The sequence below is a fragment of the Leucoraja erinacea genome, chromosome 17 (genome assembly GCF_028641065.1).
Source record: "Leucoraja erinacea ecotype New England chromosome 17, Leri_hhj_1, whole genome shotgun sequence".
Lineage (NCBI taxonomy): Eukaryota > Metazoa > Chordata > Chondrichthyes > Rajiformes > Rajidae > Leucoraja > Leucoraja erinaceus.
Genome location: NC_073393.1, coordinates 32,722,562 through 32,750,163, shown reverse-complemented (window position 1 = coordinate 32,750,163; position 27,602 = coordinate 32,722,562). Strand labels below are relative to the sequence as shown.

Genomic DNA, 27,602 nt, shown 5'->3' with positions numbered 1-27,602 from the left:
ATACAGCATAAAAACAGGCTCTTCGGCCCACCAGGTCTACACCGACCAGCGATTACCCCATACACCAGCACTATCCTACACGCTATGGACAATATACCTTCACCAAAGCCAATTAAGTTACAAACCTGTGCGTCGTTAGAGTGTGGGAGGAAACCTGAGCATCTGGAGAAAACCCACGTGGTTACAGGTAGAAATCCCGTACAGACAGCACCTGCATTCAGGATCTTACCTGGATCTCTGGCGCTGTAAGGCAGTAATCCTGTCACTGTGCCATTGCAAATCATGGTTCATAGGTATCAAGAATTGCTTAATCTGTAAGATGCGATGCAAGTAAAACCCCAAATAATGCAGGACTGTGGAAATGATTGCTCAGTGAGAATGAAAATGCTGTGGCATACTCTCCTCTGCCAGGCGACCAGGAGCTATCCTGATATATACTATAATCATAATTGGTGTTAAATACCAAGATAATGCTGAAAACTAGGTATTCATGAAGTAAAATAATAGTTATGATGATAGTTCTGTTAACAAGACACTAAAATGGATACCAAGTAAATGTAATTTTTACTCTTAAAATAATTAATAAATCTCCACCATCCTGCAACAAAGCCTGAATTATGGTGCAGGATACTCATTGTAATTATTGCTGAAAATATTAACACTTAAGGGCCTGTCCCACGAGCGACTGCATGCGGCAAGCGTGACCTAACGTGGTCGCTTGAGCCATACGGCCTCGCGAGATCGGTCCCACTTCGATCGGCGGAGCCATATGGAGTTGTGCGGAGCTGGTCCCGACATCGCGCGGGGCTCCGAAAAACTGACACTGTCCAAAAATTCCCGTGCTGCCATTGAGCACCGCCGTACGCACCGGACGGTCGTGCGCAGCGTCTCGACGCCGTACGCAGCGTCCTGACGCCAAACGTCACGCGCGAACTTCAAGCGGACTTCGCTCGAACTTCACGTCGACTCGTTCGGGATCACTCGACCTCCGCTACGGCCCCCGCTTCCGGTGTGGTCACGCTTGCCGTATGCAGTCGCATGCTTGTGGGACAGGCCCTTTACTCCCAATCAGGCCACCTCAAATGAGGTTACACAGTCTGATACCAGCATGTGTGGAGTTAATCGCAGAAATCCGCAGGTCTTCAACAATGCTCATCCCTGTCTCTGGTTGAGGTGTTGCAATCTTTGAAAATTCAATTAGCACAGAGTCAGTGATTTGACATGTGCCTCAACATTTTATACATAATTTTTTCTGTTAAAAAACATTGAAAATGTTGATATTGTCGAAAGAGATGCTGCTGAGATCCTTACAGAACACCCAGCGGCAATTACTGCTGAATCACCTCAGTTTAGTTTAGTTCAGTTTAATGTCATGTGTACCGAGGTACAGTGAAAAGCTTTTGTTGCGTCACTGGTCTTAAAATAAATAATTATATATAAGTATAGTTTAGAGATGCAGTGCATTTCGGCCCACTGTTTGCGCCGACCAGTAATCCTGTACACGAACACTATCCTGCACACACTGGGGATAATGTCAATTTTACTGAAGCCAATCAACCTACAAACCTGTACGTCTTTAGAGAAGCTATTTTTTTCACTTCCTGGTTTATTGTCAATGTCAATTCTTCAGTCAGCTTGTTTGATGACCTATCCGTACTTGGATTCCACAGGTTATTGGCAGAAGTGTGACCGGCCTGTCCCATTTGTCCTTCATATACGCAACCTCGTTGTAGTGTTGAGATGCACGGGTAGCGTGTGGGCCGCGCGGGACAGTCGCATGTAGAAGCGCGGAGGGGTATGAAGTTGCACGCTGATAGGGCACAAAATCTTTGCGTGGCGTATCGCGTATGCACGCAGGCGTATTGCGGTTGCACGCAGGTGTCCTGACCTCGTACGTATAGCGCATGGTGACGCATGACTACGTCACCGTGCGTAACCATGCACCGCCGCGCGCCACCCATACGCAGTTGGCCACAATGAGAAAATAATTACACCGTAAACATCAATACTTTCCGAGTAATGCCTTCAGTGTAACACCTTAATAAGTATTTTTGAAACATCCTAAGGATATTTCAAAAGTTAACATCCAGGTAAGGATTGCAGATTTAGTATCCAAAAAGAACACTAGTAACCAAGTTAGTTGTTTTTTTTAAAATAACCACCAACAATTTTACTAACACCATTTTTAAAAAAAATTGCAAACTAATTCTTCAACTGGGTTCAAACCCTCAAACTGCTATTATAGAATACAAATTTGTGTTTGTTGGTAGTATTTCAGAAAGTTTAAAAGTAAATAAACTTTTCCAACAAGCAATAATTTTATCAATGTTTCACTTAACAAATGATGTCAATACGCTGATTAATTCTACTTGCAGAGCAGATAAAATATTTGAAGGCACATGATGACGTGCGCGACTGTCGCACGTCAGTCCCCAGCGGCCTGTCGCGTAAATGAAGGCTAAGTGGGACAGGCCCTTTAGATTGCAAACTCTGTTGGAAAAGGAGATCACATGCCACAAACCCTCTTCTCCAACACAGGTTCTTTCATGTTCTGCTGTGAGAGTTGTTGCTTTATTTTGAAGTGAAGTTCTGGGGCAATGAGATAACAGAAAGAATGAAATAAATTCCTGTAAAATTCAACCTTATCCAATGAATGGTTAATCTATACTGGTACATTTTCAAAATAAGCAAAATAAAAGGGAAATAACCTCTGTGGAAACAAAGAACTGCAGATGATGGTTAATCCACAAAAGGACCCAAAGTGCTGGATAGGTGATATTTCAGGTTGAGACCTTTCTTCAGAATGAATAAGCTCTGTGTTCACTTAATCATTTACTGAAGAATTTATATTGAATAAAAATCATCAGATTTTTTTTGTCTATACTTGAAATTTTGAAGAAAGAAAACCAAATATGAAAAATAATCAAATCGTAAGCAAAAGTCTAGTAAATGCTATTATTGTTCCTTCTTTAATGAACTTGAATTCAATAATTTACTTTAAATTGATTATGCTTTGAACTGCTCTAGCGCCCCAAGTATCAAAAGATCCTAATTAAAAATTAATGATGAATTAAAGCTATTCTGCTCTTAATAAAATTATGGATCTACCTCATCTGCCCACGAAAGTTATTAACAATGACTAATGAATACCATCATATTAAATTATGCATTGGATGTCTTCAGCGCAGTCAAAGAGTAGTTAATGAAGGGTTGATTTATCTGGCTGGAACATGAATTTGATATTTATTTCTGATAGTTACAATGTTGAACTTGGTTCCTTCGTGAATACAGAAAGTGAAAATTACAAAAGCCTCTTGATGTGGAAACAAGTGCCTCCTAAGAAGCAGTAAATGATGCTGGAAGTAATTAATTTAATGATTACCACCTATCCATATAGCATTAATTTTAAGGACAGTGAAAATAATTGGAGATGGCTTCAGGCTCAAGACCCAATTAAAACATGTCAATTGAAATACTGTAATACCAGAAATAGAACTGAAATTGATTTAACAGATGAACATTTGCCTTGGAAATTCAGGTTAAATTTTGTTGTGAAATATTGAAATTGTGCGTTGTCGATCCAAACGTTTTGCTCAAGATTCCAGCATCTGCAGTATCTTGTGTCTCCACTCTGACTATCTACCCTATCTCTGCCTCTGATAATTTTGTGGTTCAATCAGGTCACCCCTCAAGGTAGTCAGCACAATGATGTCAAATGCCCCTACTCTTGTCATCAGAATGCCCAACTAATTTGGCTCATTGCATGTTGCAAACATAATCAGGGCTCCTGGATTGTATCACAGGAAGATGCATGAAGATCCATGAGGCAGGAAAGAATGTATCCTGTGCTACAGGAAGCAAGCAGAGAGAGTTCAAGCTACTCCCACGGCGCTCCAGTGATCCTGGGCGATGTGCGCATGGAGTTTGCACATATTTTCCTTGACCACATAGGGTTTCCTCCATGTGCTTCAGTTTCCTCCGACTTCCCAAAGAGGCGTTGGTAGGTTAATTGACGGCTACAAAGACCTCTCATTGTAGAGGAGTGGCTAGAGAACCATTAGGCAGATGACGGGCATGCGATTGAAAATGATTTGCAGGGATATAGAGATGTAAAGAAAGGAGGAAATGGCTCAGAGGACATTGCTCTGCTCAGAGCCAACATGAACCAGATGGGCTGAATAGGCTCCTTCTGTATTATGACAAATTAAGACACAAGAATGACAAAATATCTAGCCTATCTTTAAACTTTAATCTAATAGAAAACTAATAGGAACATATTCTCTAAGATACTGAATAGATTTAATTTTGGGTGACTCAAACTTAAGTAGCTGAAATATTAAGGGCCAAAATCAAAATTGATGATAATCAGTTTTATCGTAAATTAAGTTAAGCAACTTCAGCGGCAGATTTTGAATCTGCATGACATTGATGTTCCATTGCATTCTCACATTCATTGCATTCAGATGAAACACAACTTTTGGCCAAAATCAAACAGCTACGCAAATGGGTTAAAAAAACTCATATATCCTTGCTGTTTCACCTCCAAAAACCCTGCCAAGAGGCTTTAATTTTGTCAATGTAGAGCATTTTTGATTACTGAAATTGCAAAAACAAATTTTCCTCTCCAGATACCAAGTAAAATTGGCCCCACAGCTGCAGAAAATTCTTCCATCTTACTGGGTCATTGCCATTTCTTAGAGTTTACATATTGTAGCAGTATAATTACCTGTAACAATTAACATAAGTGAGTTATCATTCTGTAAATCGGTATTAAAATTCTAAACTAAATCAGCATTTATAAAAAGAAATCTCTGCTGGAATTTTGCTAAATGTTTCTTTCCCTTTTCACCACAAAAGGGCCAAGATAACCTTCTGCATTGCATGGTAAAGGCATGTTGATGCATGGGAAGCCAACAAAGATTTTGAATTTGCAAATTGGTCTTGTGCACTAAACCACTGTTTAGAATGAGTAGGCTTCAGTTCTTCATTTTGATTCATTTACAATGAGGTCTCAGCCACTTTTAATTTTGTTTAGAGATTCAGTGTCGAAACAGGCCCTTCGGCCCACCGAGTCGGTGCCGACCAACGATGGCCCACACACTAATTCTATCTAACACACTAGGGACAATTTATAGAAGCCAATTAACCTACAAACACGCACGTCTTAGGAATGCGGTAGGAAACCAAAGCACCCGGAGAAAGCCCAGACGGTCACAGGGAGAACAAACTAACTCCATACAGACGGTACCCCTAGTCAGGATCGAACCTGGGTCTCTGGCTCTGTCAGGGAACAACTCTACCACTGCGCCATTGTGCTGCCCCACTTGCTTACCACCTATTTTTCTACTGGGGGAAGAGAAACTGAGATTGTTTTCATCAAAGTCTCTAAATCAGATCTTGGAAAGAGAGAAAAACAAGTTTGTTTTGATTTCAGAGAAATGGGCAGAGTGATAGATAGAACAAAGGGAATAACTGTGATCAGGTGAGGCCAGGGATGGATCAAGGATGATCCAATTGCAGCAGTGAAAGTGTGGCAACATAGACAGAGGAGTGCATCTTGGACATTCTCAGCTGTTCTAGTGGAGAGAGAATAACAGCCAATATCATTGATGGATGCTTTGTAGCAGAAATAGCCAGTTCTGATAGAAACAGTGAAAACAAATTAACTGAGGTTGGAGATACAGACTAGTGAATCATAGACTAAGACATTCAGATCCCTCTGCAAACTCGCAAATAATATACTTTTCCCATTTTCTTTCCAAAGCAGGTAATTCCATATTTTCTAGGACGATACTTCATGTGTCAGATTGCCCACTTGCTCCTGCATGTGCAGAACAGTTGTGAAGTATATTCATGAAGTCATGAAGTCTTCATATTGCAGCAGAAGTAGGGTGTTGTAGAGAGATCTAAAAGCGCATTGGGATAGAGGGGGGGGGGGTGTGGGGGGGGGGTGGGGGGGGGGGGGAAATCAGAATCTTTTGGGGTGGAGGCAATGGATGAGAGGGTTTTGAAATATCGTAAATAAAATTGATCCATAAATCCAAACTATTACCTGTTCAGGGCCATGTTCACGGTGCTGAGATATGACATGGTGAAGGTTGGATTTGTGATTAGCTGGATGAATGTTGCTATGTTATGGAAACCCATATTGACGGATATGTCTTCAGTTTATAAGGCACCTACATGGATGTTTTGCGATCTTTTTTTTAGAGATACGGCGCGGAAACATGCCCTTTAGCCCGCCAAGTCCTACGCACACTAGGGACAATTTACACATACACCAAGCCAATTAACCTACATACCTGCATAGCTTTGGAGTATGGGAGGAAACCAAAGATCTCTAAGAAAATCTATGCGGTCACGGGGTGGATGTACTCCGTACAGACAGCACCCGTAGTTGGGATAGAACCCGGGTCTCCGACGGTGCAAGCGCTGTAAGGCAACAACTCTACCGCGGCACCAGCATGCCGCCCTCTATCTCTAAGAGAAAGCAAGGGAAGTTGTAAAATAAATACTAAAATTGAGATGATAAATTGGAGAACACTTTACAATGTTTGCTCTAGCCATAATTATTTCCTATAAAGTAGTTAAGTTAAAATTTAAAGTGTTGCTGAATTGCTATTGAAACATTTAATTTGTTAGAACAAGAGGAAATGAATATACACTACTGTCACAGCTTATTACAAATATTCATATTTGTTCACTTTCCCATTCTATTAAATATCCTACAGGACTACAGACCCTTAGATATTCGCGTGCTCTTTGTCTTTTGGCAATCCATAAATCCATAAATCTCTGTTCTTTACATCGTCCGGCTTGAGCGCACAATTCTAAATCATGGTGTGAGTGACAATAATGCTCGTTTAACATTCAGTTTACACTTTAATTATAGGCTAATCCCTCTTATTTGAAATAGCATGATACAGGTATGCAGGAAAAAACAATACAATTTAGTTATGACTAAAAATACCAAATCCGGAGAAGGATTGCTTATGTTTATTTTTCTAAGGTGCTGCAGACAGGTATGGAGAAAATGTCAAGTTTGTGATAAGCTTCTGCTTTACTCAATGTTTTGGCAATCAAGACAGATATGAGGATTCTATTTCAGATCCCAGCAAGCAACATGGAAGCACACAAGGATAGGGGTGGAGAATAGCACATGCCACTGACATTTGGAAAGTTGATTCTGTACTCTTATGGGGCTGAAATTTGCACCATGCAGGATTGCCTCTGATCCTGTCACTTTTTCTGTGATAAGCATTAGCAAAAGATTGTGGGTTCAAGGCCCAGGCAGAGCAAAATAATTCAGTTGGGCATTTCAGCAGAGAATTGGGGGAAGAACATACATTCAAAGGGGGTATCTTTCTGATTAAAATGTTAGCCTAATTGAATTTGGAATTAATAAAAGAGAATGCCCTCATAAAAAGAGATTACCCGTCATTATTGTACTGCGGCATTTTGCTTTTGGGGAATACAGAGTAACTTTACAAGGATGTTTCCAGGACTTGAGGCCCTGAGCTATAGGGAGAGGTTTGGCAGCCTAGGACTTCATTCTTTGGAGCACAGAAGGATGAGGGATAATCTTATAGATGTGTATAAAATCATGAGGGGGAAAAGATGCACAGTGTCTTTTACCTAGAGTAGGAATCAAGAACCAGAAGACATAGGTTTAATGTGAGAGGGGAAAGAATTAATTGGAAGCTGAGGGGCAATCTTTTCACATAGAAGGTTGTTGGTAAATGGAACGAGCTGCCAGAGGAAGTATTTGAGGCAGATACTAAAACAACATTTAAAATATATTTGGACAGGTACTTGAATAGAACTTTATTACCCCTTCATCTAGATATATTTTGCATGCATCTATGTTCTTTACAATGCCGAACCTGCGTTCCAGAGAATGGCTTATAAGTGTTGGTGGGAGGAGAAAGGACAATTCAACAAAACACATTCAATACTCATCCTGAACTCATTTACTGGAAATTGGGCTGTAGCACATTTGAAAAATTCAGTTGATCGGTCTAAGCATAAACACGAGCAAAGCAAACTCATTTCAATAAAAATTATCTTTGATTGGTGACTCTTCCTGCAGCGATTCTATCTAAAGTAATTGCATATTTCTGAGGTCACTGCTGTCTGATTTTTCCATTAACATTGCAACAGGGCTCCTCAAGTAAGTATTGACAGAAAGTTACGGTGGTGAAGCAAATTTTTTACTCCAAATCGGTGATTAGTATGACCTATCATGGTGAGAATGCCAAAATAAATTACGCTCAATATCTGAGTCAAAATTATATCCAGATAAAGTTCTATCCAATCTTTGAAATAATAGAAAAATAGTTTTCTAAAATAGGGTTCTAAAATGTAATATTTTAATTCTAACCTTTGGACACTTAATATTCTGTGCAGCTTTTAAACATACTGTGGCCAATTGCTAAAAATAAACATTAGCTGTATGTTTTCAGCGAATATTTCTTAAAAATAAGGGAACGGAAACTTCATTGATGATACCTGTGCAAATATTCCAAAATAGAAAAATATGATATAATTTTGCTTTTTATAGTCTACGATAACATTATGGATTGAAGAATCAATGAACATCAAAGGGAGAAGAAAGCTTTCAAGAAAAAAGAAAGCCTTTTTCCAACTCCTTTCCCACCCGTACAATCAGTCTGAGGAAGGGTCCCGAACCGAAAAACATCACCTATCCATGTTCTCCAGGGATGCTGCCTGAGTTACTCCAGCACTTTGTGTCCTTTTATGGAATGAGGGTTCTGTTTTCAATTCAAATTATCTAATTCAACCTTAAAACACATTCCCCATTATAGGTAAACAATAAAGAGCCACTTTTTTTTCCCTCTGCCATCGACTTTTCAAAATCCTTTACCTTAACGAAAGTATTTAGATTTTGTGGTAACATCACTGCTCGAAATAAGTAAGTACAGCCTTAAATCGTAGCCTGTAAGACATACAGGAAGTGAATAGAAAGGACACAAGGGGAGACGTAATTGTGTATTCATACCATTTCATTGTCCATTTTTGGCTTAAATTTGGTGCAGCATTTCAAGATGTAGCAGTGGGAGAAGGGCTTGTCCCACTTAGGCAATTTTTTTGCCGACTAGGCTGTCGCCACGTGGTTGCAGGGTGACACCTTTATGGTCGTGAGTTGTCTCCTCAAATCACCTAAAGAGTCGTAACTTTTTTCTTGTCGCCGCTGGATTTTGAAATGTTCAAAACCTTTCGGCGACTGTGGGCTTGAAGTAGCCTGTCTTCTCCTGTTGTAGGTACTGTCATAGGTTGTCGCCAGGATGATGCAGTTTGTCACCAGGTAACGTAGGTTGTCGTTGGGTGATGACTTCCGTGAATTCCACTGGCGACTATCTATGTCAACCTTCGTCAACCGGCGACAGGTACCGACGACTAAATTGTCGCCGACAGGGTCGTAGCTTGTCGCGGGTGGACCTAGGTTGACTTCGGTTGTCGTAGGTTGTAGCCTGTGTAGGTTGTCGTAGGTGTGATCGTAGGTGGATGTCCTAATGGGTCGCCGGATGTCGGTCGCTTGCCATAGCTTGACGTCGACTAGGTGGTACGTTGTCGTAGACATTGTCGTAGGGGCGTCCATGTAGATCAGTGTCACTCATGTTATGAGTCATACTTTGTAGTTACGTCCACTAGTTTAACAGAAAGCTTCTCAACCCTTTCTCCCTCAGTCTTGAGTTACGTATTAAGATGAAGTTACCTATGCTGTAGAGCTAATAAAGTCTTTGGATCTTAATCACTGTATGTGACTTAAGTTATTCCAACAGTCCAGTCGGCAGTTTTTCAGCGACCTGATACACAGTGACTGTCGCTGGCAGTTGCCAAAAAAATCTCCTAAGTGGGACAGGCCCTAGAGTCTGTGCTCAGTCCGTGAATGAATTCTCCTGCTGTTGAAATTGTCAGTTCCTTTATCTTTATTGAATCTCTTGCATGCACTGTGAAATTTATTAGATGCATTGTATGTATTAATTAAGGGCATGATTCCTAATGAAGAAACCCTCTGGAAATAAATATTTCAACTGTGTAGGGCATATGCTGGATCTATTTTGCTCAGAATTCATCATCCATGAATGAACGATATCTTTATACTGGAGTTTATAAAACCTATCCTCCAAACACCATTCTTGAAATTACGTTTCGACCAGTATCATGATATACCAAGATGCATTACAGAATGCCACAGAAGATCCTTTTTCCCTGTAGCTATCGAACTGTAAAACTCTTCCCCCTTCTGTCGTGGGGTAGACTAACTCCCCTATCCTTCCTTCTCCCCGAATCTTTGCACATCCCTAATCCATTCCACTCGTCACTTTAATTTAATGTTTCATGTATCTTGGGTTTTATGAATGAAAATGCTGAGGTCTTCATTTTAATAGTTGATGCAAAGGCCTCCTTCAATGTTGTCATCCTTCAATAAAGGCTGCTTGAGCTCCCCATGCATTTTTTATATGCTAGAAGCTAGTTATTCGGGTTTCAAAGGTCTTTTATTGTCACAATTAAGGTACAGTGATCTGCAAATTACCATACAGCCATACTAAATAAAGCAACAAGACACACAAATACATAAAAGTTAACATAAACATCCACCACAGCAAATTCCCCACGTTCCTCACTGTGATGGAAGGCAATAAAGTCCAATCTTTTTCCATAATTTTTCTCCGATGGTCAGGGCAGTTGAACCATCCGCAGTCGGGGCGATTGAAACTCCTGCAGCCGGTGGTCAAAACCCCCACATCGGGGGGGGGGGGGGGGGGGGTTAGAAACATAGAAACATAGAAAATAGGTGCAGGAGTAAGCATTTCGGCCCTTCGAGCCTGCACCGCCATTCAATATGATCATGGCTGATCATCCAACTCAGTATCCTGTACCTGCCTTCTCTCCATACCCCCTGATCCCTTTAGCCACAAGGGCCACATCTAACTCCCACTTAAATATAGCCAATGAACTGGCCTCAACTACCTTCTGTGGGAGAGAATTCCAGAAATTCACCACTCTCTGTGTGAAAAATGTTTTCCTCATCTCGGTCCTAAAAGATTTCCCCCTTATCCTTAAACTGTGACCCCTTGTTCTGGACTTCCCCAACATCGGGAACCATCTTCCTGCATCTAGCCTGTCCAACCCGTTAAGAATTTTGTAAGTTTCTATAAGATCCCCCTCAATCTTCTAAATTCTAGCGAGTACAAACCGAGTCTATCCAGTCTTTCTTCATATGAAAGTCCTGGCATCCCAGGAATCAGTCTGGTTGAAGCTCCTGTGTCAGGACGGTTGAAGCTCCTGCGGCTTGGAGTTCCCAGTGTCGGTCTCTGACCAGAGACCGCGAGCTCCACAATGTTAAAGTCCACAGTCACCCGCAGTAGAGCTCTCCATCAAAGGCTGCCAACTCCTATGTTAGGCCGCAGTGCGGACGGAGATACGATACGGAAACAAATCGCAACTCTGTCGAGGTTAGAGATTAGAAAAAGTTTCCCCCAACCCCCTCTCCCACCCCCCAAATAAAACAAGCTAAAGAACACTAAAAACACACATTTAACACATACTAAAACAAGCAACGAAGAAAGGGACTGACAGACTGTTGGCGAGGCAACCATTGCTGGTGCCACCCGGTGGTATTACCTAACTCTAGTTCAGATTGCATGTATTTTTATTGTTCGAGACGGATCAAAAAATCCGTGATCAATGTGGTCATTCTGTACGGCCAAAAATACTATGCTTCTGGAATCTGGAAATTATTATTATTATTACTAAATTTGTGACCTGGGTTTATACCTGTACTATTTATTTTCTCTGGTCTTTCGACAGAGATGGAGATCAATATGTCTGTGAAAACTTGAAATGTTCATTCATTTATTCATCTCACCAGCAGACTTACCTCAGCTTAAGAACATGATGGCAGCAGATTTATTCATCTTACATTATACATTTATGGAAACTTGAAAAGGAAATTTTCTAAGACCTAAATTTTCTAAAGATTGAGGGAATTGAAATATAATTTCAAAGAACCACCAAAAATACAACATGCTAAACGCTACCTGTTTCTCTCCTATAATGTTTTGTAGTTATCTTCCTTACAATTCAATTGCCCACTCTATCTCCCTTTTGCTGCTAAGTAGATAAATTCAATTCAATTTGCTGCTAGATCCCTGTCACAGCTGCAGAATTTTTTTTTATATGCATACTATTGCAACCAATTGCAACAGGTCAAGTGCAATCTAAACGTGAATTGATTTGTCATGAGGAAAGAAACATTTTGATTATTCTTTATTTCTGGTGGAATTCTCAGGAGACTAACTTGTTAACCCAGCCTGGGGCTTGTGGAAAGAAAATTGCTGATGTGAAATAATTTTTGGTGCATGCTTCTGTCACTGTAGTAATTTAACTCACTCAATCCGTCTCTACTTCAAATAGCTGCAAGTTGAACTTACTGACCCTAGTGGAAAGCTCCTTGAAGGACCAGCCACACTGTACATCACTATTATCGATCAGAACGATAACAAACCCCTCTTCAGGGAAGGACCATACGTGGGCCACGTTTTGGAAGCATCTCCCACTGGTAAGTTAAATCTATAGCCAAAAAATGTTTCCCACGTGGAATTTATGAGATGGCCAGAATCATTAAGCGTCTCTATTGTTGTAGATAGTAGCAGAATATTTTAGTTAATATAAATTTTGCCTGTTATTTTCCTGGAAGGATTATTTTTAATAAGATGCTCTGTAAAATGAATGAACTTTTCATGGCACCAATGTTATGATTTTATCACATCATAAAATGTTATCTTGTGCCATAAGATGGCGGAATGAACTGTGTCATCTTAAAATGGCGTCTTCAATTAACTGTGTTTCTATTGTTTTGAACTAATGTTGCCTTTATACTGATGTTGGATACGGACGTTGTATTAATTTGTTCTGAATCGTGTCAGATCACTGGACATTTGTTGTCATGAACAACCACCGAAGTACTCAAGGCCTCTTGTGGTTGTTTGGGTGTCTGCATTAATGATGCCCAGATTGGCAGTACAGAAGACCAACAATATTTGTTCTGCAAAAATGATCTCCCGTAATCCATAATCCATTCAGACAATTGTTGATTGACTTAAGTAGAACTAAAATGAAAATGGAAACCATTTCAAGTCCATCTGTCCTGATTTTGTTAATGGGACCGATGCGCTGAATGTTTGTGTTAGCCAAGCCCACTGCTGGCTGTCTGGTTCAGATATTGGTTTACCAAAGTTGTGTTGCTATTGTTTTAGTGTCCGATGTTGTACTTGACTTATTTTTTCAAATTTCATTCACAACTGTATTATCTCAAGTGATGTGATCTCAGGAAGAACCATTCTTCTCATTCCTCCAAGAAAAGTAGTTAATTGTCAATCAACTTAATAGTGGAGATCAAATCTTTGCCAAAGTCCAGTGAATGCCAGGAGTATGTTGGTTAGCAGAACTATTAAAAGACTACTTGTATATTTATACCATCTACATGACCACTGCATGAGCGCATATCATTTCTCCTAGATGAATAAATGAATTATATATTAATATTATAATTAGATAATATTAGTTATAACATTATCTGTTTGCCCACCTATAACTGAATTTCTATAAGCAGCAAATCACATGTATATGAGTGTATGCTCTAACTAAACCTTCAGACATCACATCCCAGTATTTATTATCCACTTCTTCATTGCAATATGCCACAGAGTAGGCTAACTTAAGAAACTTCCATCCACAATACCTGACCCTTGATATTGCTAGTCTAAATAACAATACCAGTCTTCCTCATTACCAACCGTTTGTGTGAAGTGCTTTATAAAATGAGTCTGCCATCAGACAGGCAGCACGGTGGCACAGCAGTAGAGTTGCAGCGCAAAAGACCCAGTTTGATCCTGTGACTGGAGGTGCTGTGTACAGAGTTTGTACATTGCCCCCGTGATCGCTTGCTTCTTCACCAGGTGCTTCGGTTTTCTCCCACACTCCAGAGACGTACAGGTTTTCAGGTTAATAGGCTTCAGTAAAAATTGTAAATTGTCGCTCGTGTGTAGGATAGTGCTAGTGTACTGGGATCACTGGTCATCATGGACCCGGTGGGCCGAAGGGCCTGTTTCTCTCTAAACTCTAGATTTTCCTCCAAGAGTTGCAGTGATGAGGAACAGTGACCTTTCGAACATCCTTGACGTCTAGCCCTTCTCCCCTGTATCCGCATATCCCTTTCACAAATTGGTCCTGAGTCTTACTTGTACAGTGCATCAACTCTTTCTGCTTTATGTTAATAACAATGAGCCATGAAGGCAAACAATTTGGACAAATTTCCTAAATACCACAGCTCTGTGCTCTGACTGAGGAAGGGTGGAAAAAGACTCGAATACTCTTCAGCGCTGATCTGCAACACAGAGTTCAAGGTGCATTTGCTGTTTATTAGAATCTCCAAGCATTGAAATAAATCTAACTTTTAGGACAAAATTTCCTTGTGATTCTCTTGGGTAATACCTGACTTTGAAGCACCCATTATCATAATCTATTGGTTAGCCGACTTTTCACTAGACCTCGAGGAGAATTTGCCAGGAGCACAAACTCATCTGTTAAAATCAGTGCTGCAGTATTTCTTTCAGAGATGGCCCCTGAGGCAATTCCTTATGAAGCCAACTATGATACATTTCTGAACCAGTCACTTGTATCCAGGATGCGTCATCCTGACCTCCTCCTCCTTAGCGAACAAATGTCTAGTCGTTGTTAACCAGATTCTGGCAACAGCACGGTGGTTACTCACTTCAGCAGCTTGGGAGATCTTGTTGAGATGCTCAGGGGCTGTTGGCATTTGTGATTCATAAAAAAGAGAAAGCAAAAACACGAAAGGTGGGGATACCACATGCCTTTCAACATAAAGACCAAAAAATACAAGGCAAATGTGGATATGTAGGTAAATATGTGAACTGCTCACTTAGTGGTAAAATCTAACACTTTAATTTTGCAATTTATTGTATTGCATGTTAGTTGTTTGCACTTAAAGTGTTACATTAATTGATCCTATCCAGATATTCCTGAAATGAGCAACTGTAGAATTATTGCTCTAGTTTTAGACTTTAGTCTTTGGAGATTCAGCACAGAAATAGGCCCTTCGAACCACCGAGTCCTCGCCGACCAGCGATCACACCGTACACTAGCACCATCCTGCACACTAGGGACAATTTACAATTTTATCGAATTAACCTACTAATCTGTACGTCTTTGGAGTGTGGGAGGAAACCGAAGCACTCAGAGAAATGCCCATGCAGTAATAGGGAGAACGTGCAAACTCTGGACAGACAGCACCCATAGTCAGGATCGAACCTGGGTCTCTGGCACTGTAAAGCAGCAACAGAACACTGCACCATTGTGCCACCCTATCTGATCCTGATTTGTCGCATTGATACTGCTGGTCATGATAACTTCTAAACTCCACGATGAGTGCAATCAAATGCTCAATATCTTCTTATAAAGTTAACTCTCATTTATTACCTCAGTTGATTACTCCGTTATTTGGGTCTTATCAGGGCTAATTTCATATAAATGTAGTAAACATCAAGTTATTATCATCAGCAACATTGAGGTCCTTATCTATGTTATGCCATTTCCCAAGTTAAGACTTAAGTGCTGGTCAGTATTTAATCTTAATAAAACAAAAGAATATTCATGTCTAATGCACTGCCTATTTAATTCCTGAAGCCAAACTCATAGCAAGACACATGCAGTGTTTTGTTGCATTTGTGTCTTTGATGGTTGCGAAAGATAGGAGTAGCTGGACAAGAGGAAGGATGCTGTTTGCTGCACACGTGACTGCATCAAATGACATTATAAATTGCAATGAAGTACCAGCTATTCCTAATGCTTTATATTCCATATCATAATGGAAAATTATTGAATGCAGAACACTGACTGAATTGTAGACTATTTACTGATGCAAGAAGGTACCTAAATATTTTCACATATGTAAGTAGATTTCACCTGTTGTTGCTCATGGCTGGTTTGACATATAGAGTGCAAGAGTTCCACATTTACTGAGTAGAGTCATCGGATGATCTTTATTTCTGCTCAAGGTATTGTAGCATTCTCTTTTCGTGTCTGTTATTCTACCTACATGGATGCACCAACAATAAGTAGTTAGAGGATTGATCTTGAAAGTCTGAAAACAAAGTAAAGTTGATCATGCTGCATATTGAGTTAACAATAATAACTAATATTTATATAGCATCTTCAATGCAGGAATTTCAAAAGGTGCCACACAGAAGCACCTTTAGACTTTAGAGATATAATGCGGAAACAGGCCATTTGGCCCACAGAGTCCGTGCCGACCAGAGATAACCCTGTACACTTAACCCTGTCTCTGTCTCCCCCCCCACCACCACGATCGGCTGGTCCCCCGCAGCTTTTCACCGTCCTCAGATCGCTCCATGCCTCGCTGGGGCTGTCGACCCGCCCCTCTCCTCTCTCCTCTCTCCCTCTCTCCCTCTCTCTCCCCCCCCCCCTCCCCTCTCTCCCCCCTCTCTCTCCCCCTCTCTCTCCCGCCCCCTCTCTCTCCTTCCCTCCTCTCTCTCTCTCACTCTCTCCCGCTCTCTCCCTCTCTCCCTCTCCCTCTCTCCCCCTCTCCGTCTCTCTCTTTCTCCCCTCTCTCTCTTCCCTCTCTCCCTCTCTCTCTCTCTCCCCCTCCCTCTCTCTCTCACCCCTCCCTCTCCCCAACCTCCTGCCCTCCCCCACCCTCCCTCCCCTAAACCCCCTTCCCCCTCCACACCCCTCCTCCCCCACCCCCCCCCCCCCCTTACCCACCCTCCCTCTCCTCCACCCCCCCCCCCCCTCTCCCTCTGTCTCTTGCTCATCTGTCTCTGTCTCTCCCCATTCTCGCTCTGCCCTCACTCTCTACCCTCCCTCCCCTCCCTCTCTAGACATGCTTGCGAGTTGGGGGCTATGAGTCAGTGGATAGGGCGGTTATGGGTTAAAAGGAGCAAAGTAATATTAATATAATATCAAGGGGGGTAGTTAGCATTTGTGCGGGGGGGGGGGGGGGGGGTGGGTGACGCTGCATGCCCCCCCCCCCCCCCCCCCACAGACAGCTGTGGAGGCAAAGTGTGATGCCGCATGACAGGTTCTTGATTAGTAAGAGTGTCAAAGGTTATGGGGAGAAGGCAGGAGAATGGTGTTGAGAGAGAAATATAGGTCAACTTTGATTGAATGGCATAGACTGAATGGGCCGAATGCACTAATTCTGTTCCTATGACATGAACTATCCTTTCAGCATTTACCCTGTGCAAACCCCTAAAATTCACATGTTTCCACTGGATTTCTTTTGATTCTTCTAAACTTAATTGACAGGAATTTCAACCAGGTTAATCCTACTTCTAAGGACAATCCCTTGTGCTTCTGATCATTGTAGCATGCCTTCCCTGAGCCATCTTTAATAAAGTAACATCCTTCTTAGAATTTGTTCAATATGAATATATATTGCATCTGGAGAATCTAACCAAGGTTGTAAGAAGTGATAGGCCGCATAGACAGTGAAGGCAGTGCTAACTGTTAGATTTGTGTGTGAGTGCGAGTGTTGGGTGATATTTAGTCTGCCAGCAATGTGAAAATAAATGAGAATAGGAAAAGATCTATTCAAGGGAGTGCTTGGCGTGCACTGGAGGTCAAGGGATTAGTTCCATTTCCAGTGATAGTGACTCGTCATCAGTAATTAGTTAATTTCAATGATGGATCAGGAAAGATTTCTCTATGTTTTCCCAAAGGTTCTCTACCCTGGAATTAACTTTCTTTGATGTTGAAGGAGATTATATTTAAAGCTCAGTTCTCTGGAGTTTTTGTAAGATTGATGGGTTTATCTGATCCATGCTGACATACCTTTGTACAAATTTATGATTAGTTCCGAAGGAGCTTGATTTAGTATACAACTTATTTCTATGTTAAACTTTCTAAAGTTGCTAAACTTTGAATTTAGTTTTATATACGATATGATACGTCACAACTTTATTTATCCCAGCAGGGAAATTGGTCTGCCAACAGACAGAAAACACAACATACATGAAAGGAAATTAAAGTAACGAGTGGAAGGGGTTGGGGGAGGAGTTGTAGAGTTTGCTAGCCACAGGGGAAAAGGATCGCCTTTGGCGTTCTGTACTGCATCTTGGTGGAACCAGTCTGTTGCTGAAGGTATTCCTCAGGTTGACCAGTGTGTCATGGAGAGGGTGAGCTGTATTGTCTAAGATGCTCCACAGTTGAGGAGCATCCTCCCCTCCAAGCCTACCTCCCATAAATATCTTTCTCTATATGATCTTAGAGAATTTCCTCCAAAATGACTCACATTGTTTCATGAGTCTTGTGGAAAGGATTAATTTAGATTTAGTCATAATATCATGTATAATGTTAAGAGGTGGCCCGACCTGAAATGTCACCTATCCATGTTCTCCAGAGATGTTAACTGACTCACTGAGTTACTCCAGTAAAGTAGAAAGAAGGAACTGCAGAATCTGCAGCAGAATTTACAAAAAAAAGACACAGTGCTGGAGTAACTCAGCAGGCCAACCAGCATTTCTGGAGAACATGGATAGGTGACTATTGGGTCGGGACTCTTCTTAATATTCTTCTTCTTTGGTGTCCATCATCTGTGTTTCAAATGTTCAGCCAGGCTCTTGCACAGTGGACAGCCTTCTTATTTGACACCGCTAGATCTTCCAGGCAGCATTGTTCTCCAAGAAGTGGACATCTTGGATGGATGGTACGGATGTTCCACATTCACATTCTGTATCTGCTGCATCTGCATAGCCCCATTTGCTCATATTGGTCTTGCATCAGCCCATCCCTGTATGAATCCTATTGAGGCACTTCCAGGTCTTCCAGCCACATCTGTGACCAGCTGGTAGCTATTCCTTGGTTGGGATTGGCATCTTTACCTGGTGGTGGTTTTCACTGCGTTTCTTTTCCCACAAGGCTAGTCTGGATGCTTGAGGAGACAGTGGCTGGACTGTGTGAAGGAAGCACTTCCTCGACTTCAGCCATTTTGGGGCTGGGTGATGGGAGTGACAGGAATGGCGGGTGTCCCCAACTCGTCTACTACATTAAGTTATGCGACTACTGATCTGCGGATTCCTGGTGGAGCAATACCGGTCAAGACCTGCAGGCTACCCACATCCGTTGGATTTAGGCATTATACATGATACATAGATGGGACCCTTGTTCAAACTCCAGCATGTTGTGTCTTTTTATGTATAATGTTATTTTAGTCAACAACTATGAAGAAAGAAAACGTTGTGAACTTTTGATACTGCAAAACTTCTCTATAGTGAATTGGCAAATCTGTGCCTAAAGTCATATGAGGTCTGGTGGCTGGAACATTATAGAGAAAAACAAAAACTGTATCGTTCAAAGAAAAAGTTTGAACAATGCATTTCCAGAGCTAGGCATTACCACAGAATAAGTGGGTTGGGTGGCTTTAAACTAGGACAAGGAGAAATTAACTTTCAAGTCAAAAATAGATATTTGGATGATATGGATCAGGAAAGAGGGAGGTGTCTTATTCAATAGTGGAACTGGATTTAGGAGTGTCTTGCTTATCTCTGCACCTATCTTATGTTCTTCAATAGTGACAGTGGAAATGATAAGTGATTTGTTTTCTATTGACTGGTGGCAAACGTCAGGGGTGTTTTAATGTACCCATACAACAAATTAACATTTCACCACACATGAATCACGGTGCAAATTGCAGCCGAATTATTTGCTGCAATGCACCACTCCCATACTGCTTGTGTAGTCATGGAGGAAGTCTAGGAGAGATGGTGTGATTCCACAATGCTTAGTCATTGACATTGGGAAGATGTTATTGCTAGTTATCAGCACAGGGTTAATTTAGTTTAGTTTAGAAATACAGTGTGGAAGCGTGGCCTTTTGGCCTACTGAGTCCACACTGACCAGCAATCCCCATACACAAGCACTATCCTTCACACTAGGGACAATTTATAATTCTTACCAAAGCCATTTAACCTACAAACCTATACGTCTTTGGAATGTGGGAGGAAACCGGAGCACCTGGACAAAGCCCAAGCGGTCATGGGGAGAACGTACAAACTCCATACGGGCAGTACCTATAGTCAGGATCGAACCCCCAGTCTCTGGCCCTGAAAGGCAACAATTCTACTGCTGCCCCGCCATGCTGCCCTTAAATTTTGCATCTTGTATCAAATCATCCAGAGGATTGCTTCACAGAGCATAGAACATGGAAGAGTACATTACAAGAACTGGACCTGCAGCCCATAATATCTGTGATGAACACAATGCCAAGGTAAACTAATCTCCTCTGCCTACATATGATCCATACCCCTCCCTCTCCAGAGCCTCCAAATCCTTCAGGTATTGAGGTGACCAGAACTGTATGCAATGCTCCAAATGGTCTAAACATAGTCTTGTAGAGCTGCATTATGACTTCCTATCTTTTAAACACAATGCTCTGAACCATGACGGTAAGTAAACTATTTGCATTCTTTATCACTATCTATTTGTGTTGCCATTTTTCAGAAAGGAATGACTCTGGATGCCAAGATCCATTTGCATATTAGTGCCTTTTAGGGGCTTCCATCAACCATATACCTTCCCCTTATATTTATCCTCCTAAAGAGCAACATCTTACACTTGCACAGATTAAACTTCATCTGCCATTTCTCCATCCGTTTCTTTTGTTGATTCTGCTGCATACTTTCACAGCCTTCCTCACTGTCCACAACTCCAGTAATAGAAACATGGAAAATAGGTGCAGGAGTAGGCCATTCAGCCCTTCGAGCCTGCACCGCCATTCAACATGATCACGGCTGATCATCCAACAGTATCCTGTACCTGCCTTCTCCCCATACCCCCTGATCCCTTTAGCCACAAGGGTCACATCTAACTCCCTCTTAAATATAGCCAATGAACTGACCTCAACTACCTTCTGTGGCAGAGAATTCCACAGATTCATCACTCTCTGTGTGAAAAATGTTTTTCTCCTCTCGGCCCTAAAAGATTTCCCCCTTATCCTTAAACTGTGACCCCTTGTTCTGGACTTCCCCAACATCGGGAACAATCTTCCTGCATCTAGCCTGTCCAACCCTTTAAGAATCTTGGGATCACTGAAAATGTACTAACCCAGCTACATTTACTTCCAAGTCATTATATCTATCATTAGCAACAGCACAGATCCCTGCTGAAATCTGATTGAGAAAATCCACTGGCCGCAGACCTCTGGCCAGAGTAACACCCTTCCACCACAAACTTGCCTTCTACGAGTAAGCCTGTTCTGAATCCATGAAGCCAAGTCACTGTGGATCCCACGCATCTTAATCTTCTGGATTGGCCTACCATTGGAACTTTATTAATGCCTTACTAAAATTAATGTAAACATTTCTATCTCCTATTCGTTATCTCCTCCAAAAACGTAATCCTTCGTAAGACTTGCTGCTGACAATGCCATGCCAGTCCCTAATCAGCCCATTTCCGCTTCCACATGGGAGTAAATCCTATGCCAAAGAATCCTCTGCAGTAACTTTGTGAGGGTCACTGGCCTATGATTCCCTGGATTACCTCTAATCCCCTTCTTAAAAAAAGAACAGCATTGGCTGCTCTGCAGTCTTCCATAACCTTGCCTGTTTCATTATATGAGAAGTTTAAAATGAAATTGAACACTCTGGAAACATCAGAAGTAACTTCGCTACTACCTTTTAAATAAGGAAGTTTATGAAAATAGTTGAATAATGTATGCTCCCCGAACTCCCCAATGACTGTCCCACAGTGAACACCACGGGTTCTTTGTGTCAAATATGATTCTGCAAGTTCCATTAACTTCTCTTCATTTTCTTTTCTGAGGTTTCATTTAATTCTTCACGTGAAGTCAGGAGAAGCTATATTCGTCTTGCTGCTAATTAGCTTTTGTGTTTATTTCTGGATCAAGGCCACTTTCAATTATGGAGCTGAATCATTCTGGTGGAATTTAAACCGAGCATTCATACGTTATTTGGGAGTTTGCATTGAATAATGACTATTTCTTCATAGGAAGTCTTAATGAAGCTCTCTAAGACTTTAGACTTCATTTGGAGTATTGCATGCAGCCCTGGTCGCCTCATTACTGGAAGAATTTGGAGGTGGAAGAAATAACTGGTCAAATTAGATTATTCTACTTTCCGTGGAAAAGACCTAGTGATCAGTCTTCCGCGTGATTGCGGAGATACTACTACTTTAATTATCCATTGAGTAACAGGTTTGCTCGTTTAATTATTCATTGAGTAACAAGGCATGGCTGGTTCTTTAACATTGGTAATTGGCATTACAACTGGCATGTTTCCAGGATCCATTGCCTTTCTCTTGCCATCAACTATTCTTAATGTTACATGGAATCGAATTGAATTGGCAAGAAATGCTATTTATAACGGAATACCTTAAGAATTGAAACTGGTCGCACCTTTAGCTAAAGTAACAAATATTCCAGCTTTCTGTGTTGTATACAAGTGCTAGATGTTGTTAGGCCATGTCTACTTAGGACCCATCCCCCTTTTCCAGTATATAATGAAGCGCAGTTCCCGAATGAATGTGATACATCTGTATAGTGTTGATCTGATCCGTTTATTGTGGCTCTGTGGATTGGTTATGCAATGTGTAAAGTGCTATGTGTAGTAGTTTCTCTCAGTTTTACTGACTGCTAGTGTTTTGCATCTTGAACAAGATTGGGCTCATGTTTTGATATTGATCAAGGACTGACTGGTGTTGTAACAGCCATGACACAAAACATTAGGTAAATATACAATTCTACTGTTGAACAAATTCTCCTCACTGCCCTTGTGCTTCTAAATCTTCCCTCAGTCACTACCCTTTTGTGAACAGTGCTGACACTCTGTCAGTGCTGAGACATCGAAGGATACCTTGCATAGTAGACTTTCTCTTTACAAAAACTGATCAAAGTTATTCACTTCTATTGGGGCCTTCTTGGAAAGGACTTCCTGTGAGTTTAACTGGTAGGTACCAGGTCAAGTATGTAGTCGCTTGACTAGCGACTATTGTTCTGGTTATTACTTCCAGATCATTATTTTACTGGTTCATATTTAAAGCACAAGACTGGCTTTCTAAGTTCATAAGTTATAAGGGGCAGAATTAGGCAATTCGGCCCATCAAATCTACTTCACCATTTAATCATGGCCGATCTCTTTCCCTCGAAACCCCATTCTCCTGCCTTCTTTCATGACACCCGTACTAATCAAGAATCTGTCAATCTTCATCTTTCAGATGATGCCAAGTTCAGCCTTTGTTCACAACTGTATAATAATCAATAAACCCACACTATCCGGATTGACATACAAGTAAGGATTCCTTCAATGAGATACAAAGTGAAACACTACAGCGTGGAGCTTTAAGCACTGCAACAATCAGCATCTTTGGAAGGAGAGGGAAGATAATTAGCCTTTAAATTAAAGACAGATTATCTGTATCCTAATTTTGGTATTACACAATTCAAAAACTATTACTTTATATTTAACCTGCAATTTTCAATTCACAATCTTCCAGGGTCAGTCTTTAAACTATGACCAAAGCATTAGCTCATACTTGAACTTTAAAATATTCCAGTGAATTAAATTTTTCTTGACCAGTCAGATAACTGTCAGTTAGATGAAGATTAATGTGCACTGGTGTTTGAGGAATGGCACACTGATTTTATCAGTGTTGCATCATATAGACGATCCTTATTAATGCAGGTCATATTGTATCTTTGCATGTGTTAAGATTATCTTTGCCATTGTAATTAATTGCATGAGCAATAATCTTTGGAAGCGTTAGTGAGAAAATAAATGTTGTAAAATATTAAGGAAATTGGATGTGAGATTGGATACGTGGGGTGGAAAGTTGAAATGGAAATTTATTTAGGTTGGAAATATTTGATTATTGTTTTTAATTTGTCAAAAATGGATTTTCACCAATGAATTCAGAAAAGAACCACATTTTCAGTAAATGGACAATCTCTATTTTCTAATTTTCTGATACAAACTATTTACCTCAGATGTCAGGATTCACAGAATGATGCTTTTCAGATGTCTGTTCAGCAAATAGAAATAATAATCATACAAAGGAAAACCGTAAGTTCCCTTATTATTTGAATTACCATAATATACTTTTCATGAAAATGGATAGACAATATGAACTTCTTCACACTATGAAATCTGTTTTCAAACATTATAATTACTGAGAAACGATTATACCATTCTGTAAGATTGTGTTGATTGTGTTGAAGCTGTTTAATTAATACTTGTTAATGGAAAGGTTTGTTGTGCAAGAGAAAGGAATATTTCCCAATTCTGTTGCCAGCTATCACAACACTATGAATCCGTAAGTAACATTCTCTTTTTAACTTTGTTTCATTCAAATCAAAAGGTTGAAAGAAGAAAGTTTGTAACTATATTTTTCTGAATTGTTTAAAATAAATGTACTCAGAATTTGCTCTCCTCCAGTGAAGGGGAAGTACTATTGTATGCGCCAAAGATAGACACAAAAGAGCTGGAATAACTCGGCGGGTCAAGTAGCATCTCTGGAGAAAAAGGATGAGTGATGTTTCAGATCGGGACCCTTCTGCAGACCCAAAACATCACCCATCCTTTTTCTCCAGAGATGATTAATTACCCGCTGAGTTACTCCAGCACTTTGTGTGTATCTTAGGTAAATAGAAACATCTGCAGTTCCTTTCTACACATACTATTGTATGTACTTTCAAAAGAGTTTGCACTGTAATTTACAATAAGTTCACTATTTATTTCAGGTTGACACCTGCTTGACGGGAAAGCCTTCATTATCCATGTATTCTGAGGGTGCACCCTAATGGTTGTACCAGATAGGTTCAGCAATGGGTCGCCAATAGTCACTTAGCCTGTTGGGCACACTCTGAAAACCTCTTTGCATCTCAGGGAGAACTGACTGAGTATTGTAAATTTTATATATTTGGTGCTATTTTTCAAGGCTGTGATCAGAGTGTATATCTGATCGGGGATACAGATGACCTCAAGATTCATGATGGTAGAGCAATAGGGCAGAAGGGATTGAAGGATGAAAGCATGAAATCCAACTCCAAACTTTAATTACTGTAAGAGATTACAAATATATCGTTTTTTAAAGCCTTTTCTTGCTGTTCCTTCTTTATCTGCCCAAATCCAGAAGTCTTTCACTATCTTTATTTTACTTTCTGGACTAAATTTGATATTGAATTTTCTATTCTGTTTTGTACTTCCTGATTCAGGCAATGCTGGAATTTATTTATTTAGTAGGTTCCTTTATCAAGCACACTGATGGGAAACTAGCAACTTCATTCACAGAAACACTCCATGGATAATGCGTTCCAAGTTCCAACTAACGTTGCATAAGGCAATGTGTATGGAGCAACCCTGAATCTCACCCAGACCATCAGTTTGCATATTCAGAGTATACAGAACAATGTAAAGGTTGTCATATTTTACTCTTGAAATGTATCATTTTCAATTTCAAAATGCTGAAAAGAGTTTCAAACAATTTAAGCTATAGTCATTAGTACAGGGTATGTCTTTAGCCAAATGACATTGAAAAATTATTAATGAGCACTACAGGATCAGAATCAAGAAAAGTAAAACTAGATATCAAAGTCAATCTTATATTTGGTCGAGAAAGTACAATAAAGATAGTGAAATAATGCTGTTAGATTGGAAAGATTAAGGCGCCAACAAGAAAAGGCATTAAAAGAGGACCTTCGACCATAAATCAAATTTAAAATAATAAGACACCATTCATGAAGGTATATTTTTAATACAGTGGAAATTATTTAGTAGTAAATATGACTTAGCACACTGTTAAACATTTTGTTATACTGAATTGACCAGCCCTGACTTTTCCTGGTGATCTCAGTTCTATATCACACAGGTGCTCAAACCTATATCAATATTTCTATTTCAGTGTTTCTATTTCAAATCAGCTAGATGCCAGTTTAGCGCAGATAGTCAGGGCTGTTCCATTTTAGTACAGCAAAATTTCTAACCGTATGATAAGTCATATGTACTGTTAAACAACCTCCACTGTCTCAAAAATGAGTCTTAGTAGGGAATGTCTTCTGGAAAAATTGTGAACAAAAGGACAGTAGATTCCTGATTTCTGCTTTGAACTTCATGTGAATGCTTCCCAGAAATGCTTTCTGAGTTACACTTCAATAGGGGTGAGCACCAGCCCAACTATGATTTATAGAGCAAAATAATGGCCATCAAATTACAATCAAATGCAGCACGGGTGGTTGTGGATTAATGCGCCCATTTCATGTGAGTAGCTAGATAACAGTCTCTAAACTATCGCTAAACTACAACTGAACTAAACCACCACAAAAAAAAGTCAATATGACTTATGACTTATATCAATAACCAACCAGTTAATAGGGAAAACATTTGATACCTACTTAGACACATGTGACAAGCCTATGGATGCATGCCTGGACCTACATTTGGGATCAGGGCTTGCAGATCCTAAATGGCATCTAAATACTGTGGTGGCCTGCCAAATTCTGATTGGCTGTGCTGCTGAACAAGCTTGAAGGTATGTCCTGGGGACTGTAACCAAAGTCGAGGGAACCATGTTCAGGCAGATTGGGGCAGCTATGTGTATCTTCCTCCGCACTTCCCAGCTAATTTTAAAACACTGAGTTGAATTTACCTCACACTGCCTCTTCCCCTCCCCTATCAGCTGTTTTACAGTAACGAGGAAAAATTTCCAAATGGGATTTGCTTTTCATAAGTATTTTATTTGTTGTTTACCCCATGAGGTGCGTAAGCTACGTGCAAAATCCCCTGTTCCTTGCTGTGATAACCATATAGCACAGAGGAATTCAGGTTTCCATCCTCAATTCATTGATCTATGCCAAGGACCAACAATTGTCGGCACGGGGCCTGTACTCGCTGGAGTTTAGAAGAATGAGGGGAGGGGACCTTATTAAAACATACAGAATTGTGAAAGACGTATAGAGTAGATGTGGAGAGGATGTTTCCACTAGTGGGAGAATCTAAGCCTAGAGGTCACAGTCTCAGAATTAAAGTACATTCTTTTCCGAAGGAGATGAGGAGAAATTTCTTTAGTCAAAGGTTGGTGAATCTGTAGAATTCTTTGCCCGATAAGGCTGTGGAGGCCATCAGTGGGTATTATTAAGGCAGAGATAGATAGATTTTTGGTTAGTACAGGTGTCAGACCTTAATTAAGTTGCCAAAATTATTTTCAGTATCTCATGCCATGATAGTGCACAGTGGCACAGCTGATAGTGCCTCTGCCTCACTGCTCCAGAGACCGAGGTTTGATTCTAACCTCGGGTGCTGTCTGTGTGGGGAGTCTGCACCCACAAGGTTCTCCCTATGACCTTGTGGGTTTCCTCCGGGTGCTTCGGCTTCGTCCCACATCCTAAAGGCGTACAGATGTGTAGGGTAATTGCCCCTTTTAAATTGCCACGTGAGTTGGGAGTGGATGCCAAGTCAAGTCAAGTGAGTTTATTGTCATGTGTCCCTGATAGGACAATGAAATTCTTGCTTTGCTTCAGCACGCAG

The 27,602-nt window shown here is 40.7% G+C and overlaps 1 protein-coding gene across 1 annotated transcript in view; it reads left to right on the top strand.

The window, feature by feature from the left end:
* cdh13 (cadherin 13, H-cadherin (heart)) overlaps positions 1–27,602 on the top strand; it is a 958,412-nt gene that overhangs the window by 458,302 nt on the left and 472,508 nt on the right. The window contains exon 6 of the mRNA XM_055648933.1: positions 12,442–12,586. Within this exon, the coding sequence (XP_055504908.1) occupies positions 12,442–12,586 (145 nt within the window). The remainder of the gene's footprint in view (positions 1–12,441; positions 12,587–27,602) is intronic.